This window comes from Misgurnus anguillicaudatus, chromosome 18 (assembly GCF_027580225.2).
Source record: "Misgurnus anguillicaudatus chromosome 18, ASM2758022v2, whole genome shotgun sequence".
Taxonomy (NCBI): domain Eukaryota; kingdom Metazoa; phylum Chordata; class Actinopteri; order Cypriniformes; family Cobitidae; genus Misgurnus; species Misgurnus anguillicaudatus.
Window position 1 is genome coordinate 33,470,933 of NC_073354.2, and position 21,068 is coordinate 33,492,000.

Genomic DNA, 21,068 nt, shown 5'->3' on the forward strand with positions numbered 1-21,068 from the left:
ATATGCTAAAATCGGTAAGGCACAGAAAGTTGAATTACCCTCAATTACTTGCATAAACTTGAACATAGACACTTTACAAAAATATCCCCTCTATGTTCAAATACATTAATTCATCTATGGCTTTATAAGTTACATTATACCTTTTATCAAACACATAACTTAAAAGCTTAACTTAAAGGAAGCACAAAAAAAATCGATTTTGATCACTGTCTGCTTTCACTTAATGTCTTATGCAGATGAATTAAAATCGCTTGCTGTTCAGTGCTTTGAATGATTTGTTAAAGCTGAAATCTGTAACGTTTTCCTCTTTGTCGCCATCTCTGTTCGAAACATAAAACTGCAGGATACTTTTGACGTTACAAGTTGACGTTTCCCACACAATACGACTTTTTGTATTATTATAAGCTTAACGTTTTGAACCCTTGCAAGGTAAAGAGAGACTGACTGTTAATGTACCGATTCTTGTTGATTTTTAACCCGTAAAAATTACAGATTGCAGCTTTAATTAAAGACGTGCCATATAAATAATACAACGATGCTAATGCAATACTTAAACTGTCTCTGTTTTTTCAATTCCAAATAACCCCGTCAATAACAGTAATTCCCAGAGGTCAGAAAGTCCAGAGTAACGTTATACAGCCAAAACAGTTCAATGTAAAAATACTCCCCATTAAACGGGTTTATAAATACTCTTAAAAAAAATGATACGAAAACATAGGCAGAGAAAGTCGCTCAGCAAGACAGGATGGAAATCCTAGTAACGTTGTGCTTTAAAACCATGCCGCTTGTTTAATAAAGGCTTGTCGCTGTCCCGTCAATATGGCCGCCAAACAACTTCGTCCATTCTACCAGCAGGATTAAGCAAAGTGGGGGAGTTACTATGACTACCGTCTCCTTCAACCCCCCCACTTCCGTCAGCCTGGACGGGGAGATTTGGGTTGACGAGGCTCGTTCCCGTGGAGGCGCTCGTACACGGCGGCATCATCCGGCTCGGCGAGCGATCTCCCCCCGGGACCATGGAGAATTGGTAGGAGCCGGATGAGGCACCGTAGTAGAGATAGGGTGTGCTGCTGCTCTGGAAGGGTCCAGTTTGGCTCTGGTTGGAGCCGGGGTACGGTGGGGGCAGATAGGTGTGGTAGTGGGCGCTGCCGAGCGACATTCCGCTGGTGACGGGGGTCGGTGTGTACGTGAATGTGGCCGGGTAGTGCATCCTCGGACTGGAAAATCGGCTTTCTGTGAGTGAGGAAAAACCGGGAAACTGACGTTCAAATTGGCCAGGAAAAGGACTCAAATCCGTCGTACCTGTCGAGACAAACGTTTAGCGTTAGTGAGCAGTACAGACATGGGTCGATTCTAGTAGGGGTTTTATTTACATTATAAAATGTAAATGACGTTAACATAAAATGACAGACATGCAAAGAAGAATAGTACTTTAACTTTGCTGCGGTTTGTCTTTCATCACAAACAAGTGCATGTGTATGTGTATTCATGTATGCGGTTATACGTCTCACTTCATCTGTGTCTCTAGGGCTTTTTTACATGCATGTGTATGCTTGCATGCTTAAATTGTTTCTGTAAATACAAAAGTGCATGTGTGTGTGTCTGTATTTGCCTGCCTGCAGCACGTAAAACGCAGTTAGGATGCATAATCGGTCACACATTTGGAAACATTTTGAGGGGCGCAAAGCAGCCCAGTAGAGACAGACAGACAGACCCGTCTGCACTGATGTGTGCTCCTGCTAAACTGTCCATCTGCCCTTCTGTCCTTAACATATCCTTTATTTGCCTCCAAAAATCAGAAACCACTAATGGTCTAATGTACCCAAAGCCAAAGTTCGAAGGAACAAACATAACCCTCATAAATCACAGCACGTCTTTTCTGTCATCGTGTTTGCGCCTGGGTGGCACGTTTAAATGCGAACGATTTGCGGAGGCACGGGTTGTCGCATGAGCCCCCGTCTCGGCTGTTTCTTTTATATTCAAAAACTTTGGTTTGAGCCGCTGACAATAATGGCTTTCTCGCCCCGGGCTACACAGAGTGTGCATGCCGAATAAAAGGCCCTGAATGGTTTTTTTTCTTTACATACTGCACAAATGAGGGTTATGCTGCGCTGCACTAAAACATTTACTGGTGCTAGACACCACAAAGCCAGACATGAGACGACTTTGAACAGAGAACAGATGCTGTGTACGTAAAAAAATTGTATTGGTAGTATTTGGCAGAATTATTCGTTTTACGGGAATCAAACAATTATAGGTTATTTACGTGAGGTATGGTGAGATCGTACAACACAGAACATACATTTTAATCTCTTTTTTTAACAAAATTGACTTTTTAAAACTACTTTTATTTATATTGGCAGGCATGCAAAAGTTTAAACACAAATGCTTATACAGTAGCTATGCATGTTAGCTATTTTATGTGTCAGACCACAATTCATTATGCATCCCAAGAATGAAGTGCTTTCGAATGAATTTTCAGGTGAGCTACTATTACGTCAAAGAAAATCTTGCTGAGCAGGTTGGTTAATGTTGACATGTTTATAGCAGATACCTGAATAGAAAAACATCTGGTCAGAGATCTAAATGTAATATTATAATCTGTTTGTTTTTGCAACAGTTATGCTAGACAACACTTTAAATAAGTAAGTTTTTTTAAACTTGCAATCTGTATCTAACCATTCTTGTATTATGCATTAATGCATATAAATACTTTTTTGAAAGGGCTGCAAAATTAAGACAAAAAAAACACATAATTGTCAGTTATTTCCCATTATCCCACATCAAAACTTTTCACAAATTCATCTTCTGACAGTAAGAGAAAAAGACCAAAAGCACAGATTGCTCGGCCCTGTAGAAATATATAAAGTAGCTGTGTTACAATTAATCCCGCATTGGTTTGTGCCCCACTCACCCATATATAGCTGTATCCCATCTAGCCAGAAACACTGTTTTTATCCTGATCCTAACCCCAAGATCTCTCGAGATTTATGCCCTGGCTGTATCCCATCTAGCCAGAACCGCTGTTTTCATCTTGATCATACCCCCAAACCTAACCCTAAACATAACATTCTCTTGAGCTTTATGGCGTAGCTGTATCCCTTCTAGCCAGAACTGTTGTTTCCATCCTGATCCTACCCCCAGACCTAACCCTAAACCCAACTTTTTACTGGATTTAGGCCTTAGCTGTATCCCATCTAGCCAGAACCGCTGTTTTCATCCTAATTCTAACCCCAAACCTAACCCTAAACCCAACATCTCTCGAGATTTATGCCATAGCTGTATCCCATCTAGCCAAAACTGCTGTTTTCATCCTAATTCTACCCTCAGACCTAACCCCAACATCTCTCGAGATTTATGCCCTAAACCCAACATTTTAATTGACTTAGGCCGAAGCTGTATCCCATCTAGCCAAAACCGCTGTTTTCATCCTAAGACTACCCCCAAATCTTACCCTAAATCCAACATTTTAATGGATTTAGGCTGAAGCTGTATCCCATCAAGCCAGAATCGCTGTTTTCATCCTGATCCTACCACTCAAACCTAACCCCAACATCTCTCGAGATTTATGCCATAGCTGTATCCCATCTAGCTAGAAACACTGGTTATATACTGAACCTACCCTCAAACCCCCAACATCTCTCAAGATTTATGCCCTAGCTGTATCCCATCTAGCCAGAAACACTGTTTTCATCCTAAGACAACCCCCAAATCTAACCCTAAATCCAACATTTTAATGGATTTAGGCTGAAGCTGTATCCCATCAAGCCAGAATCGCTGTTTTCATCCTGATCCTACCACTCAAACCTAACCCCAACATCTCTTGAGATTTATGCCATAGCTGTATCCCATCTAGCTAGAAACACTGTTTATATCCTGAACCTACCCTCAAACTCCCAACATCTCTCAAGATTTATGCCCTAGCTGTATCCCATCTAGCCAGAAACACTGTTTTATATCCTAAGACTACCCCCAAACCTAACCCTAAACCCAACATTTTAATGGACTTAGGCCGAAGCTGTATCCCATCTAGCCAGAACCGCTGTTTTCATCCTGATCCTACCCCCAAACCTCACCCCAACATCTCTTGAGATTTATGCCCTAGCTGTATCCCATCTAGCCAGAACCGCTGTTTTCATCCTAATTCTTCCCCCAACCCTAACCCTAAACGCAACATTTTAATGGATTTAGGCTGAAGCTGTATCCCATCAAGCCAGAATCGCTGTTTTCATCCTGATCCTACCACTCAAACCTAACCCCAACATCTCTCGAGATTTATGCCATAGCTGTATCCCATCTAGCTAGGAACACTGTTTATATCCTGAACCTACCCTCAAACCCCCAACATCTCTCAAGATTTATGCCCTTGCTGTATCCCATCTAGCCAGAAACACTGTTTTATATCCTAAGACTACCCCCAAACCTAACCCTAAACCCAACATTTTAGTGGACTTAGTCCGAAGCTGTATCCCATCTAGCCAGAACCGCTGTTTTCATCCTGAGCCTACCCCCAAACCTTACCCCAACATCTCTTGAGATTTATGCCCTAGCTGTATCCCATCTAGCCAAAACCGCTGTTTTCATCCTAAATCTTCCCCCAACCCTAACCCTAAACCCAAAATTTTACTGGATTTAGACCGTAGCTGTATCCCATCTAGCCAGAACCTACCTGCAAACCTAACTAACATCTCTAGAGGTTTATGCCCTAGCTGTATCCCATCTAGCCAGAACCACTGTTTTCATCCTAAGACTACCCCAAAACCTAACCCTTAACCCAACATCTCTCGAGATTTATGCCCTAGCTGTATCCCATCTAGCCAGAACTGCTGTTTTCATCCTGATCCTACCCCCAAACCTAACCCCAAAATCTCTCGAGATTTATGCCCTAGCTGTATCCCATCTAGCCAGAACCGCTGTTTTCATCCTGATCCTAACCCCAAAATCTCTCGAGATTTATGCCCTAGCTGTATCACATCTAGCCAGAACCGCTGTTTTCATCCTGATCCTACCTAGGGTGACCATACGTGCCATTCTTCCCGGACGCATCCTGGCCAGGATTTCGGTGCATCTTCCGGAAGTCGTATTTGTTGACCGCATACCCCATTCAGTTAAAAACATAAGACATACAATCGTAGTTTCCTTCTTACCTTAAAAGGTAACGGTTGCTTTTCTGTGATAATGACAATAATCCTCTATGATGTATGCGGTCGACAAATACGACTTTCGGAAGACGCACCGAGATCCTGGCCAGGACGCGTGTGGGAGGAATGGCACGTACTATATGGTCACCCTAATCCTACCCCCAAACCTAACCCCAAAATCTCTGAGATTTATGCCCTAGCTGTATCCCATCTAGCCAGAACCGCTGTTTTCCTCCTAATTCTACCCCTAAAACTAACCCTAAACCCAACACTATGGAAGTGAATGGGGCCTATGAACGGTTTGGTTACAAACATTCCTCAAAATATCTTCCAAAGAAATGTTAACAGGTTTGTAACAACACGAGAGTGAGAGAATGATGACACAAACGGCTTTATTTGTCTCTGCAAGTGCGCGTTTGTGTTTTTGCACGGAGTTTCTGGCCCAAGGCGAATACTCTCGAGTATCTGTATCGTTTGTATCTGCGCTCCATATCAACAATGCATATTTTCACTGTTACTCTTTACGGTTAAGCACCCACAGCAAAACACATCAAAGAAGCGTGTCCTTATCTCACATCAAACCTATTATTAACAAAAGCACAAAGCGTGCCAGCGTGGAATGAAAGGATGATATCCCCAAATTAATTAAACATGACGGGGCGTGTGGCAGGTGTCCAAAAGCTGCCAACCATCTCCAAGGTGAGAGAGATTCTTATTTAATCACTTTAAATCTACAGAGGTTCTCAGAAATGAAAAGGGTGTCGAATGCCGGTAGATGAGGGAGAGAAAATGCTTACCTGGCATCGTTTCAAACAGGTGTTTGGAAACTCGTCTGCCTACATTTATTCTTTACAGGGTATGTTTCTGTGTGTGTGTGTGTGTGTGTGTGTGTGTGTGTGTGTGTGTGTGCAGGGCACACGAGGACAAATTAGTTTAAGGGGTGCGTGCCGCTCGGGCACCGAGTGGCCTTTAGTTTCCCGAAGGTTCTCTCAAAACATTTCTGTGCTATAAAGCCATTTTATTTGCCCGCCACTGGCCTGTTATTATGTCTTGGTCTGTTATTAACGATATCCTACACAGGATCAAAGCCGTGGAACGAGAAGAAAACGTTTTTTTTTTCTTCCCAGAGTTTTAAAAATACACTCTCGGCCTAGTCCAATTTTAAAAGCGTCTCCGTTTACGTATCTACAGCACTATAAGCTAATAAAAACTGATGTGAGATTGTGTTTCTAATGAATTATGACATGACTGTTTAAGCCTATGTTGTTTTTAACATGATTGACAGGCCATTACAGAAAAGCGATCATTTAAAAAAATAGCCCTATGTGTTTTTCTTCAAGTCGTGTGTTTCTGGTTAATGCTCGTGTCAATGCCCTGATAAAAGTACAATATTGCATGTAAAAGATAACAAACAAGGATGGAAAGTGAAAAATTCTGTAGTTTAAAAATACAAAATATGTGAATGCAGCAATAATGAAGCAAATCAGGCTGTTAGTATTCCAAAACATATTACGAAATGAGAAGCATTTAATTAAAACCACAAACCCATACCCTAAATCACAATAAAACACGTGCCCAACCCTTCCCCCCGCCCAGTGCAGTGTTTTAGGGGAGGGGTATGGGGCGCACCTGCTGGAGGTCTGAGGCTGAAGGTTACCTGGGAGACGTCTGGGCACATCGCTGATGGAGGGCAGACCCGTGGCTCGGCTGGACGAGAGCGGGGTGGTGGAGTGCACGGACGGAGAGGCCATTGGACTAAGGTACGACGAATAGGTCTGGTCGTATGACCATGGTGGAGAAGACTGAGCCTGACGTGGATCTAAGACCAAGATAAATACATTTGCATTACAGTTATGTACAAAGTGTGGTTTGGGAAAACCCAAATGAATGCTGACATCATTTATGACTCATCATTAAACCTGTCATGCTGGAAAATAATTGCCCGAGAGGTACACAGCACATCAGCTTCTCAGATTTAGGTCTTACACACAGCATGGTAACTCGGGACATACGCTCTCAGATCACTAATTAAGGACAGGTGATATCTTGCGCTCTCACCGTGACAGAAAGCACAGCCTCGGGCTGTCTGAACTCGGCTTCCATGTGTCCATCATGTCGCGGTGTGCGATTTCAGAGTGGATAAACCACTTTGAGCTTAGACCAACAGACACTTTCAGAGTTACGCACACTGGATAAACTGAAATGCTTGGTTGGATGTGTATACATGATCGCTGTAAATGATAACCTGACAGTTCTGAGGCTGCAGGTTAGCGTTTTTTGTTATGCAAATCATCATTTGTTTCATGTGGTTTATGCATGCTAATGATTCCAAAGTATGAAAATGATGGTGTAATTTTAATTTGCATTATAGAGCGAATTAAAGTTTCAAATTAGGATTTTTTTTAAAGAGCACCAATTTCATTGCTAAACTGTCCCTCCAGAAAAACGTGATTATGCGATCGCATGATTCAATGTATAATCAGCCAAAGTCCGCATATTTATGCTGGGGCCGCATTTTTTTCAAATACGCCGCACTTTCGACGCATAAATTACAGATTTTCGTGCGCAAAAATGCGGGGCTTGCATCATTTCATATTCCCTGAATTTTCGTAGCAAAAAGTCACATATATCTTAGCAGAAAGTTAAAAAATGTTGCATTTACTTCACACAAGCGCAGCTGTTGCCATGGAAACGCTATGAAGTGACATGATTATGTGACGTGAACATCATTGAAAAGCTGCAAAAGCTGCAAACAGTTTTTGCAAGTTCACACAGTTTTTGCAAGTTTCCGCAATTTCATCGCATAAAATTGCATAAATATCCCGCATATTCCATCGCATTTTTAAAGAAAACGTACTCTGTGTTTTTCTGAAAGGACTGGCTAAAAAACTTTATTTTTGTTTGATACAATATATCAAATCGAAGAACAGACACTTTCATTCTACCTTCATTGGTTCTCTTTTTATCACTTCTCAAATTTTGAGCAAAAAGCTGAGTTAATTGCGTTTTTGTGAAGGACTTTTGATAGACATCTGATTCAGAGCGATGATCAAAACATACACGTAGTTTGAACTATTTGACCTAAGAGGTGGCTTTGGGGTTTAATAAGTTGGGTAAGAGCGCCATCTGGTGGATAACGGCGGAAACATAGATTGCCGGAAAAACTCGTCATTGGCAGGGAAGTGTTTTCTCTTAATTGACGGGTTTACTCGTCAATGGCGGGAAACTGTTAATGCAGCACACAAACGTTTTAGTTACAAAAGTTATTGATCAAGCACAAAAAAAGAGATCAAGGTAACGTTTTAACGAAAATCTTGTATAATGATTTACAATTTCGCTGTTAATGTTTTTTGTCGTTTGATGTAATTTGACTTACATGCACATATAGTAAAAATATGTACGTAATGTAACCTGCAATTGTATTTTTCAAACAGAGATGGCGATAGAGAGGCAAAAGTTTGAAAGCTTTAAATAGTTTTGTCTTTTTACATCTACATTCATGCATATGGCAGAGGCTTAAGTGCATTCAACCTATAAATTTTTTCAGTATGTGTATTCCCTTGAAATCGAAACTCCTGACCTTAGCGCTGCTAATGCAACACTACAAATTAAGCTACAGGAACCGGTACAAATATGTTAGGTTGTTTCAAATAATGTAGGGTTATAAAAATTACATGCAAAGTAACTATAAAACAGTCCTTATAGAAAAACACAGATTTTTATATTCTTGATCTTGCGGCACATTTGCTTAAAAAATGCGATGGAATATGCAGGATATTTATGCAATTTTATGCAATGAAATTGCGGGAACTTGTCAACATTGCGGGAACTTTCAAAAACTGCGTGAAAATGGAAAAACCTTTTGCAGTTTTTGCAGCTTTTTATTGACGTTCATGTCGCGTAATTACGTCACTTACTAACATTCCCATGTGTAAAGTAAATTTACTTTCTGCTAAGATATATGACTCTCAATTCGAATTTTTTTTATAAAATATACTTTATAGCATGTTACGATATTTATGATCTGACATAAAAACAGGTTTTGTAATTGTCATTAGATGCAGTGCTGTTGATCTTGTACCTGTTATCTGCGTCTGTCCCTGGGGTGTGAAGGAATTCGGACTGCTAAGCGATGGCCGTGCCGTTTGCGTTGGCACAGTAACCCGCATCGTGCTCTGTCGTATCCGTTCCAGTTCACTCAGCCGGTCAGAGAACAGTCCGGCTTTCGGCGAGTCATCCAGTTTTGGTCTGTGTCCTGCAATAAAGATAACACAGTGAGCTAAAGACCTAGATGATGTTCAGAAATCCAGATACAGATTTAATGGTTAAAACTATCAAGGCTCTGCCTCTGAAACCACCTCAGAATCAACTTCTCATTTTGCTGTAAGAGCCATTTTCACGACAGAAATATGCAGGGACATAGTAGTGAAATGGTTTGTAAATGCTATTTCATGGGAACATTAACCACTAGGCCACACCAGCCCAGATCTATGATGTATACGCATGGCACAGGTTTAAAACAGGTGTTCCATTTCCCCTTTCATAAGAGCTTTCTTTTACCCCAAGGCATTTCGGCCTTTTAAGCCACAATCCACCGTGACTCCGCTTTGTGGAATAAAACCACATCCAAATTCATTTCCATCGAAAAAGCTACACACATTACGTCTTCCATATCCCACAAATATCATCTATTAATCTGTCCCATCGCTTGAGCATTTACTTGATCAATTAAGTGCCATGCTTGGCAAAAAACAACGTTGGCACACGCACTAAATGCTCAACCCAGACCAAACTAAACTCATATAATACAAGACCGCATACACTTCCCGTCTGTAGGATGCATCCTGACACTGACTAGCGTCTTTCTGGAAAGCCATTACAAGAGTCTATAGCCTGAAGTCTATTCTCGGCAAATTAGAAGAGGGATAAACCTAATACACAATTGGTCCCTTTTTCCACATTAAAATGGCCCTGTGTCAGCCTGTACCAGTTTTTCTGAAAACGCAGTAAAGTAAATATTAAACACGAGAGAGAAAAAACTACCGCTGCTGCTGAATTTGGCTGCTCTCCAGTTGGCAGCGAAAGAACGAGCTACCTTTAGATCTGGAGTAACCGGACTGCACTAGAAGAACAAAGAAAGGGAGATGCTTCATGATGACATTTTTAAAGTACATTAGTAATGCTAGAATACAACTTTAGACGTGCTATTTTTTGAATATACCACTTTCCTGTACAAAATAAATGTGAAATATTTTCCTGCATTAAGTCTGTCTGCAAAGCTAAACAGAAATGTCGCTATTTATTTCCTTTGCGAGTGAAACCAGAAATCGCCATAAAGGTTCACTGTATAGATTTTTTGATGCATCTAGCTTTGAGATTGTGAATTGCAACCAACGGCTCAGTCCACAGCTCACCCCTCCCTTTCAAAGCGCATAAAGAAGCTACGGTAGCTGACACAGGACAAACATGTCATCATCTGAGACAACGTAGTAACATAATATGCTCTGTAGCAACCCAGTATCACGAAATTGCGTACCTATAAATCACGCAAGTCACGTAAATGTATAATCCTTTTTCGTGACACTATCACGTTTTTCCACGTTTTTATATTTACGTGTCAATATCACGTATTGGTTACTTAACTGTTTTTTCATATTTTCTTACCATTGTCGCTTCGTTTTAGGGTCAGATTTACATAAAATGACATCCTTACCCAAACCCAACTCTAACCCTAACGCCAGGCGACAATGGTTTAAAGGAATAGTCTACTCATTTTCAATATTAAAATACGTTATTACTTTAACTAAGAATTGTTGATACATCCCTCTATCATCTGTGTGCGTGCACGTAAGCGCTGGAGCGCGCTGCGACGCTTCGATAGCATTTAGCTTAGCCCCATTCATTCAATGGTACCATTTAGAGATAAAGTTAGAAGTGACCAAACACATCAACGTTTTTCCTATTTAAGACGAGTAGTTATACGAGCAAGTTTGGTGGTACAAAATAAAACGTAGCACTTTTCTAAGCGGATTTAAAAGAGGAACTATATTTTATGGCGTAATAGCACTTTTGGGAGTACTTCGACTCGCCTGAAAAGTCCGCTCCCCTTCTCACTCTCATAATGGGAGAGGGAGGGTGTTACTGCGCCAAGTCGAATTACTCCCATAAGTGCCACCACGCCATAAAATACAGTTCCTCCCCTAAATCCGCTTAGAAAAGCGCTACATTTTATTTTGTACCACCAAACTTGCTCGTATAACTACTCGTCTTAAATAGGAAAAACGTTGATGTGTTCGGTCACTTCTAACTTTATCTCTAAATGGTACCATTGAATGAATGGGGCTAAGCTAAATGCTATCGAAGCGTCGCAGCGCGCTCCAGCGCTTACGTGCACGCACACAGATGATAGAGGGATGTATCAACAATTCTTAGTTAAGGTAATAACATATTTTAATATTGAAAATGAGTAGACTATTCATTTAAAAATCAGAAAATGTAAAAAAATAAATCAGGAAAAATAGTATAAACCAATACTTAAAGTGACATCCTAACGCAAACACCAAATCTAACCCTAAACCAAAGAGACAATGGTAAGAAAATAGGACAAAACAGTTGAGTAACCAATACGTGACAATGACACGTAAACAGAAATGCGTGATACGGTCATTTAAAAACGTGAAAAAGAATAAAAAATTATGTGACTATAATTATGTGACTTCCATGTAAGCGTACCCGTGGTGTATGTAGAAAAAAGCTGTGGAAAAAAGGGGTGAGCTGTGGAGTTAATGTTAATTAAGAGTTAAATTAACGGCATATGTTGACTTACGTTAAAAACATGCACCACTTAATAGGCAAAATAGTAATCCTTCAAAAGATAAAAAATGGCAAGAATGAACTTTGATTTGTAGTTTAAACCAGCCTGATCTTACGAGAATTTGTGCATATTTTACGCGTTGGCTAATTCGTATGAATTTGTACCAAGGTAATTGTGCAAAAATGTACGATTATCATAAAAAAACAATACCTCACCCCTAACCCCAACATCATAGGGGTCAAGGCAAATCATAATTTTTTTTACAAATGTGGTCATATGAATTACAAATTCGCCACTTTGTAAAATACGTACGAATTGCCATAATAAATCACAACAGCCGACTCCTCTTTCAGTCATCATTTCACAGGTAACGATTTTTTCTCTGCTGTACATAAATATTATTTACTGTAGCTATACAGGAATGAAATCAAAATGTACACTGAATTCTTTTGTTGAACGTGTAAATAAAGACAGCAGGCAACATGACGTATGTAGACGCTAACATATCTCAACCTATTGAGAAGTGCAGTAGTAATTTTTCATGACAAACTGCCAGACAGTGATACTAACATAAATTGTGGTGGGGAAGTAAAACGGACAAAGATGTGCTTTGTGTGGATTTATGTCCTAGAGATTCATATAAAAATGATGTTGTGTGTTAGGAGAGACAGTGGACGCCAGTCTCCATTACATTTAAAGAGTTCGGTGTGCTTCCATCCTGATGGCAAAGAGTTCCCAGTCTGCTAAATCCCTTTAAAGGCAGATTTGTGTGAAGTGATTCTTAATGTTTTTTCTACTGAAGGTGTTGAGCCCGAGACACTCAAAATCGCAGAGTCAGACATTACAATGGGAATTACAGAATGTTCAGTGGCTTTTTTTCGGATTTTGAAATATTGTATGTACTGTAGTCATCTCAATTTGGATAATGCATCTGGTTACACTCTTCTCCCGAGAAGCATCTCATGGGTGAGCTGAGGCTAGCCAAGTGCTCAAAAATCTGGCCTGCTAACACAAAGGTTTTAAGTTCAATCCCAGAGGTGGGGATAAAATGCAAACCCAGTAACAAGTCTCACTTACATCAAAAATGTTATACTGTCGAGCACAGCATAAAAACCCAAAGTTGTCTCAAGACAGCTGTTGCTGAAAGTCCTATCATTTTATTCAAATAAAGACCCCAAAATAAAATAGAATAAACAATAATAATAATAAAATTCACTTCCTCTCTCACAATATTTGATGTTTCTGTACTAGAATATGTTTAATATTTTGATATATTAAAATACTTCACAATACAGTATACATTTTTATGGCTACTTTTAATATTTTCTAACAAGTCTAATACACTTTAAAGTTGCCATGCAAATAAAATGAAGAACTGTAATTTATTTTGAAATATTGTGGTATTTTTTACAAATGACTTATCTGTGAGCTTCATTGTTTTAAAAAAAATCATGTGCCTCATAATCGCAAATCTCCTTCCTTCCTCAATGTCATGTGTTATGGCAGGTGGGTGGGGTCCGAGAAGTTCGCTACCATTTGCAATTAGCAACACGACCTAACTTCAAATGATCCAATCAAATCTCGATGGACAAATTCAAATCCAACCCTGCCTTATTTCATTTCAGAAGCAGGTTTCACTCGTCACCACATAGAAAATAAGGCAATCGATACTTACGTTTCATGGCGACTTTAAAAACAAATAAGTAAAACGCCACAATATCAGTTTTGAATATTTCAGTTTTAAGCAACATGAGGGATAGTCACAGAATTTTTTGCAAATTTTTCCGTGGCATTCTCACAGATCTCTGAATTTTTTCGTGGCCCTACCACGAACTTTCTTTTCCGTGGCATTCTCACGGATTGGTTACTCAACTGCTTTTTCCTATTTTCAATCCATTGTCGCTTTGGTTTAGGGTTAGATTTGGTGTTTGCATTAGTATGTCACTTTAAGTATTGGTTTATAAAAAAAATCTGATTTATTCTTTTATATTTTCTAAACTAAACAATTGTCGCCTGGGGTTAGAGTTGGGTTTGGGTAAGGATGTCATTTTATCTAAATCTAACCCTAAATCGAAGCGAGAATGGTAAGAAAATAGGACAAAACAGTTGAGTAACCAATCTGTGAGAATGCCACAGAAAAGAAAGTCCGTGGTAGGGCCATGGAAAAATTCGGAGATCCGTGAGAATGTCACGGAAAAATTAGCAAAAAATTCTGACTTTACCACGGAAATTTGTGAGATCAGGTTGGTTTTAATACACTGTCAGAAAAAATGGTCAAAAAATGGTCCCAAACTGTCACCGGGCCAGTACCCTTTAAAAAGGTCCCAATAAAGTATGTCCAATTTGGGTAGAGATATGCATTACCTTTGAGGTACTAATATGCACAATTTGGTACCAATATGTACCTCTGTGGTACTAATGGCGCTTTTCCAGTGCATAGTACCCCACGGTATGATTTGGGTCAGGTTGGGTCAGCTCACTTTGGCTTGGTTAGCTTTTCCATCAAGTTTAGTAACACTTCGCAGTGGGAGGGATTATAGGTGTGTCGTTATTTTTGCGCTGCCTACTGCTGTGACATCATACAAGTGAGAGCGTCGTTGTACATTCCCATACATTTATTTATTTCTCAGTCCATACCAAAATTAAAATTGACCACCACAAATAGATGTTTGCACATCGCGTTTATCACTTCCTCTGTCTTACATGACAGTTTCTGTACAAACACCCGTGGCGTCAGTCGACAGCGCTCCGCTGAGCCTCATTTAAGTTGCATGTAAGCATATATGCGGACGTGCACATCGCAAATGTGCCGGCACAAACTGCAAGTCTGGAAAAACGTTTCTGTTTTTGATTCTCAACCTGTGGATGTTTTCATCGCTAAAAGAGAGTTTGGGAACTTACAGCAAAGCACAGATGACAACATGTTTACTCAAGGCAGCGCAAGCTAGCATGAAGGTAAAGCTAATCTTTTACATTATAGCGATGACGCTGATAGTGACGATTCTCTCAGACCAATCAGTAATCTACAGTGTTCGCATCACATTTTGGTATCAGCTTGGGTCCCTTACCGAGGTGGTACTAAAAAAAGTATCGGGTACTACGTACTGCACCTACTGTAGTGGAAAGCTCCATGCTATGCAATGGAAAAGCGGGGTACTATACAATGGAAAAGCGCCATAATATGACCTCTTTAGGTGTACTATTTGAAAGGGTACAGCCATAGTGATAGCTAGGGAGCATTTCTTCTGTCAGTGTACACTAAACACAAGGAATCCTAAAATGTTTGTATTTTTGACCCAGATATTAGCATACAAGCTCCTTCCTACCCTTAGCAGTTGTCACACATTTTGGCACGTCAAGCTGTGGTCGTAGCTCACATTAACATTCATTCATTTAGCAGCCACCGACCTATAAATGCGGAAACATTTCACATTTTGCCTAGCTAAAGTACTTTGAGCCTGTCTTGTGACATTCCCAAATACTATCCTATATATTATAAATAAAACCCCTGGAAAAAAGGAAATTTATTGACCAAAGAAAAAATCTTAGCATATTAGCATGATCCCAGTGATCTGCAGTGAAGACATTAGCAGAGGGCCATCATTTGTTTGAGGAAACGTATTTATAAGGGCCAGGAAACCAGATGATATCACCGCTGGAGGGAAAGTCCCAAAAATTCCCATCATCCCCCAGCCAAAGGAGTGAGATTTTTGATAGCTAGCACTTCCCTGTCCAATCACGGAGCGGAAGCGCTAACACATTCATTCCAGATGTTTAAATGGCCCTTTGGGATGTGATCCAGTCCTCTGCTGACACAGATCTTATCTCAGGTTGAGAATCACAGAGCAGAGATCACGGCATAATGAAGTAATTCCTGTTTTCAGGAGTTCTGGGATGACTGGGGAGTCTGTTTATCCAGATTAACTGATCCAGGAACAATGAAAAAACGAAAACGAGTGTGAAATATATGATCTGAGCTTTCTTGGACAGTTCGTAGATCGGCGCGAGGGACTGTTTGGACAAGCGAGTCTAAACAAACGCAGACGATCCGATAGCAAATCGGAGGAATTAGGAAAGCAGCTGTGTGCTTCCGACAGCAGATGAACGAACGCGGTAATGGATCAATTTAGAGCACTTATATAGTGTGTGACTTTTCGTCTATGGGTGCCGTGTATTTTAGTATACAGGACCTTTTTTTTAAAGTGAACCACCTAGTATCAGACCAGAACACATGCACAATGTAGTTAATGAAATGCTGGGAATTGGTGCCCAGTAAGCACACACGCGTCGCCGAGGTGTCTGTTTAAATCGGAGCTCATCTGGAAACCATCACATTTGTATTATTATATGACAAAAAACAAATAATAAACATGTTAAGCGCAGATTCGCATACATTCATAGGCATCCACCGATGTATGGGACTCCTGTAACCTGCGGTGCAGGCGCCCCTGACCACATCTAATTATATCTGGGTTAAATTTGTCTATTTTTATATAGCAATGAAGCCGCAGCTAAGCTACAAATATACCATGTGTTTGCAAATATACAAAACGTCTAAGAGTGATTCTCGCAAAATTAGACTTATGAGGTGTCATGAAACATTTTGATAAAAAAGTAAGTGCTATCAAAATAAGCAGCATACAGTTACAAACATCTCTTCATGTACTATTTTGCACATGATTTCAAATGACATCATTAAAAAACAATTTTGTTGTTTTTTTCACATTTAAGAGGAAAATTGTCATTACCGCAACGTGTCCATGACTGGATTTGGGTTCTTTGACATGGAAATATTTATAATAAAAAATCTAAAAAATAAAAAGCTTCAGTGCATGTTATACTATAAACATTTACAGTAAAGAAACATGTGCTATTTGGTGATCATTGGTAAAGAGACAATAATAAGGAATATAAATGTGCCCAAGACCAATTTTCTCATCCTCCGCAACAATCAATCATTGTTTAAGCCCTCAAGGAACTAACATTTCAAAAAAAAAAAATTTTTGACTGTGACACTAAAGATGGCTACCAGGTAAGCAGTTCTTATTTTTCTATTTTTCTCATTACCGAAACATAAGTTTGTAAATGCATATATTTAATGTAATATCATGTTGCGGTAATGATAATTTTTGATAATGATAATTTAAAAAATGTTAATAATTCTATAGGACACATTTTTTAAATCCTTTAAAAATAATGGTTATAGTAAGTTCAGACCTTAATCTTATGTGTGCAAAATTTTTTTTTAATTCTGATGCTGGACACCTTCTAAATATGGATTTTGTGAGAATCACCCCTAAATGTTAGTTTTTAATTTGAATGTACAGCAGACCAAAAACGACTCTGAAAGGCATTACAGTGTCATCAGTTTAAAGATTTGGCCAGGTTTACTTCTTCCCTGTGATCCAAAGGAAGGATTTCAGTACTGGAACGCTTGTTCATCTCATTTACATCACGGTCAACTGATCGGTTCAAAACGTAACCATTAACATTCTGCCTAACCGATAGGTAATGTTTTATATAATGTTTTTGTATGAAATTGCATGCAATGAACCGATGGGTGGACGATGCATGTGTACTAACGGGATCAGGGCGGAATTTATGGAAATTTATCACTGCCCGTCATCAACAGGCTTTTTGAGAAAGTCAAAGGAAAAAGGAAAGATGAAATAAACTGGAAAAGTTAAAGAGAGAGAGATCGAAAAAGAAAGTGAGAAGAAAAAAGCCAGGCTGTGGTGGAGCGCTGCCAGGTGTCTGTGTGGTCTGTACATTTCAGCATTTAGGAAACAAGCCAAGCGAGGATGGGGTACACACACACACACACACACACACACACACACACCAAAAGCCCTCGGCCCTTTTCAAACCGCAGGCACACGTCTTCATCACCTCCACGCGGATATGAAAGCAGCGAGAGTCGGAACACAACCCCATCAGTATTTCTCAGTTTCTAATGATGCAGGACTGATGTACGAAGCAACTATCCAAACCAGACACAAACAGACACACGGGCGGCTGGCACCTTCACCCGAGGGCCCGGCGCTTTCCCCCCGCGCTCCGACTGGACGGAGACTCGCGGCTCTGTTTTTCTAGACTCCGTTCTTGTTTGGGTTGGTTTTATGTGAGCAGTTCCCATTGTAAACTTAACTCGGCCCAAAGTGACGCCTTTTCGCAACCGACTTTTTAATACTTTTTTTATCACAGGGTTAAATAACGTCTATCGGTCTTGTGTGGTCTGCTTTGAAAGAAATGCCACGCGAAGCCGTTTTTCACTGTAATATCAGCCGTTGTTATTGCCGAGTCTAAATTATTATCCCCCTTTCAACTCGATCGTGTGTGAAATTGTCAAAACAATAAGACTTATGCGTCGGATTTGAAATTTTAGCTTCGAGCAAATCTGCTCAAAAAGACAATTTATTTGTGGTCTCTTCGAGCATGCCGTTCGACTGCTGTGATTGAGCTAAAGAGACAAAGATGCATACAGCACTTCCTAAAAGTGTTACAAAGGTTGACAGTCTAACACAGAATCCATAATTACACAGGGCCCCATAGTGCAGCTATGTTAGTTTAACCAACCCCACCCGACTATTAGATCAAATGATGTTTAATGAGCGCTATTAGAGTTAGTGTGTGCTCATATATACACACAGACATGCTTGATGGATGCAATAGCACAGCACTTGGTATTTTTAAGAAGTCGACTCATATTAGTATAGTGGAAGCTGGAGAGGCATATGACAATATCAACGGCATTTCATACTTGCAACACTTAGGTTCAAATTTCAAACAAATTTCACATTCATTCCTTCACTTACAATTCATCATTTTCTTAAATTTATAGTCTTCAAAAATAAGCAATTAAATGCAGTCGGCATTTCATTGGATTCAATTTCTGTAAGCACTTTCTATTTTCATTTTTTTTCTACACCCTAAAAAAATGCTGGCTTATTTTTAACCCAGCGTTGGGTCAAAAAGTGACCAACCCAATGCGTTGTAATTTAACCGAAGATGGGTTGTTTTAACCCAATATTAGGTCAAATATAAACATTTTCTGGGTTAATTTAACACAGCGACTGGGTTTTGCACCAGCATTTTTTGGAGTGTAAATCACTTTTCTCAATTTTGTTGCTGTATCAAGATCCATACGCAGAATTTACACAAAATTGTTGGTTTATTTTTAACCAGGGCCGGCGTCAAGGGGGGGCATTCGCGGGCAGTGCCCCCCCGAACAGGTTGTTGTGCCCCCCCTACAAAGTTTTTTATTACTTTAATATATATCAAGAATAATTCAAATAAATTAAACATTGAATGTTTCATGACTTGTAATGTAATCAAATGAGGAAAATATAGTTGATATATGTTTTCTTTAATTAAAATAGACCAGTTTTTCTGATTGGATGTATTGCCGAGTCTCACCCGTCTTACGTCTTTAGCATATTTGTGACTTGATACTAGCAACGTGTTTTTTCGCGGCATTTTATGGATCGTGTAAAATATGGATATTAGAACATTTAGAACGAACCAGCACTGCCTGCTTCATCTTCATGCAAACACAGACTGGCTCAAACTCAGAGATTAGAGGTCGAGGTGGAATTTACAAATCTACAGGACACTGTTTTAAGGAAGTTTAATGTTCTTACACGCCGTCTTCAGCTATTTTAAAGGTAAGTTAGCGTTGTTTTAAATTACGTAAGCTTAAATGTGATTTGTGGCTATAGACCGTTAACAGCATTACGACGTGATTATGGTAAAGCGGCTTTTTTAAAGCTACGACGTGGTGTGCGCTGTGCTATGAAACCCATTCATTTCAATGGCTTGCGCCGTGCAAGGGCAGTTTGTTGTTGCGTCGAGACAAGCGCGAGCGCAGCGGAGCTCGGCTTGCGCTCATGCCACGGTCGAAGTTCAATAGTTTTGCGCATAGTTTGTGGTCTTTTGCACTTTATACGGGAAATGAGCTGACAGTCTGTACTAGTTGTATGAGTGTGTGCTTGCTGTATTTGTTGTTTTAATGTCTTGTTTTTGCAAGTTATTGTTGCTATTGCGTGCCCCCCGTTGGAAGCCGAGTGCCCCCCTGTTAGTTATGGTATGGCGCCGGCTCTGTTTTTAACCCCAAAAGGGATTAGCCATACCAGTTTGGTTGTAATATAACCTATGCTGGGTTGTTTGTAACATTTTCTGGGTTAATTTACCCCAACATTTTTTACCTAACATTGGGTTGGAAATGACCCAGCATTTTTGGGAGTGTAAATCACTTTTCTCAATTTTGTTGCTGTATGAAGATACATACGCAGAACTTTAACAAAGCATTAAAATACAATATTATATAAGATAAACACAATATTAAATAATAAATGATTAAACCAATAACAGCTTGTAAAAGTTTTAAACTTACACAAAATTGCTGGGTTATTTTCAACCCAATGCTGGGTCAAAAAGGGACGGGCCCAACCTGTTAGGTTGAAAATAACCCAGCATTTTTTGGAGTGTAAATCACATTTCTAAATTTTGTTGCTGTGTACATACGCAGAACTTTAACAAAGCATTAAAATACAATATAATATAAGATAAATACAATGTTAAAGAATAAATGATTAAACCAATAACAGTTTGTAAAAGTTTCAAACTTACACAAAAATGCTGTGTTATTTTTAACCCAGCTTTGGGTTAAAGAGGGATTAACCCAATGTGTTGGGTTGTAATAGGTTGTTTCAATCCAAATTGCTGGGTTGTTTTAACCCAATATTGGGTCAAATATACAATTTTATGGGTTAATTTAATTCAACGACCCAATTTTGACCCAATGCTGGGTTGAAAATAACCCACCATTTTTTGGAGTGTAAATCACTTTTCTCAATTTTGTTGCTGTATCAAGATACATACGCAGAACTTTTACAAAGCATTAAAATATAATATTATATAAGATAAACACAATATTAAATAATAAAAGAATAAACCAACAACAGCTTGTAGAAGTTTTAAACTTACACAAAATTGCTGGGTTATTTTTAACCAAACACTGGGTCAAAAAGGGACGAGCCCAACCCGTTCGGTTGTAATTTAACCTATGCTGGGTTGTTTGAAACATTTTCTGGCTTGATTTAACCCAACTGTGT

At 39.5% G+C, this 21,068-nt stretch overlaps 1 protein-coding gene across 2 annotated transcripts in view; it reads right to left on the reverse strand.

Moving 5' to 3' along the window:
- Positions 1 to 488: 488 nt before the first annotated feature.
- The window catches only part of runx2b (RUNX family transcription factor 2b), a 54,178-nt gene continuing 33,598 nt past the window's right edge, over positions 489 to 21,068 (reverse strand). The window contains exons 6-8 of one of the 2 annotated variants that reach the window (XM_055187017.2): positions 9,223 to 9,396; positions 6,799 to 6,960; positions 489 to 1,302 (exon numbers count right to left, since the gene is read on the reverse strand). In XM_055187017.2, the coding sequence (XP_055042992.1) occupies positions 815 to 1,302; positions 6,799 to 6,960; positions 9,223 to 9,396 (824 nt within the window). In that variant the 3' untranslated portion in view covers positions 489 to 814. Of the gene's footprint in view, positions 1,303 to 6,770; positions 6,961 to 9,222; positions 9,397 to 21,068 lie in introns of both variants that reach the window. The other variant, XM_055187018.2, reaches the window with a different exon arrangement.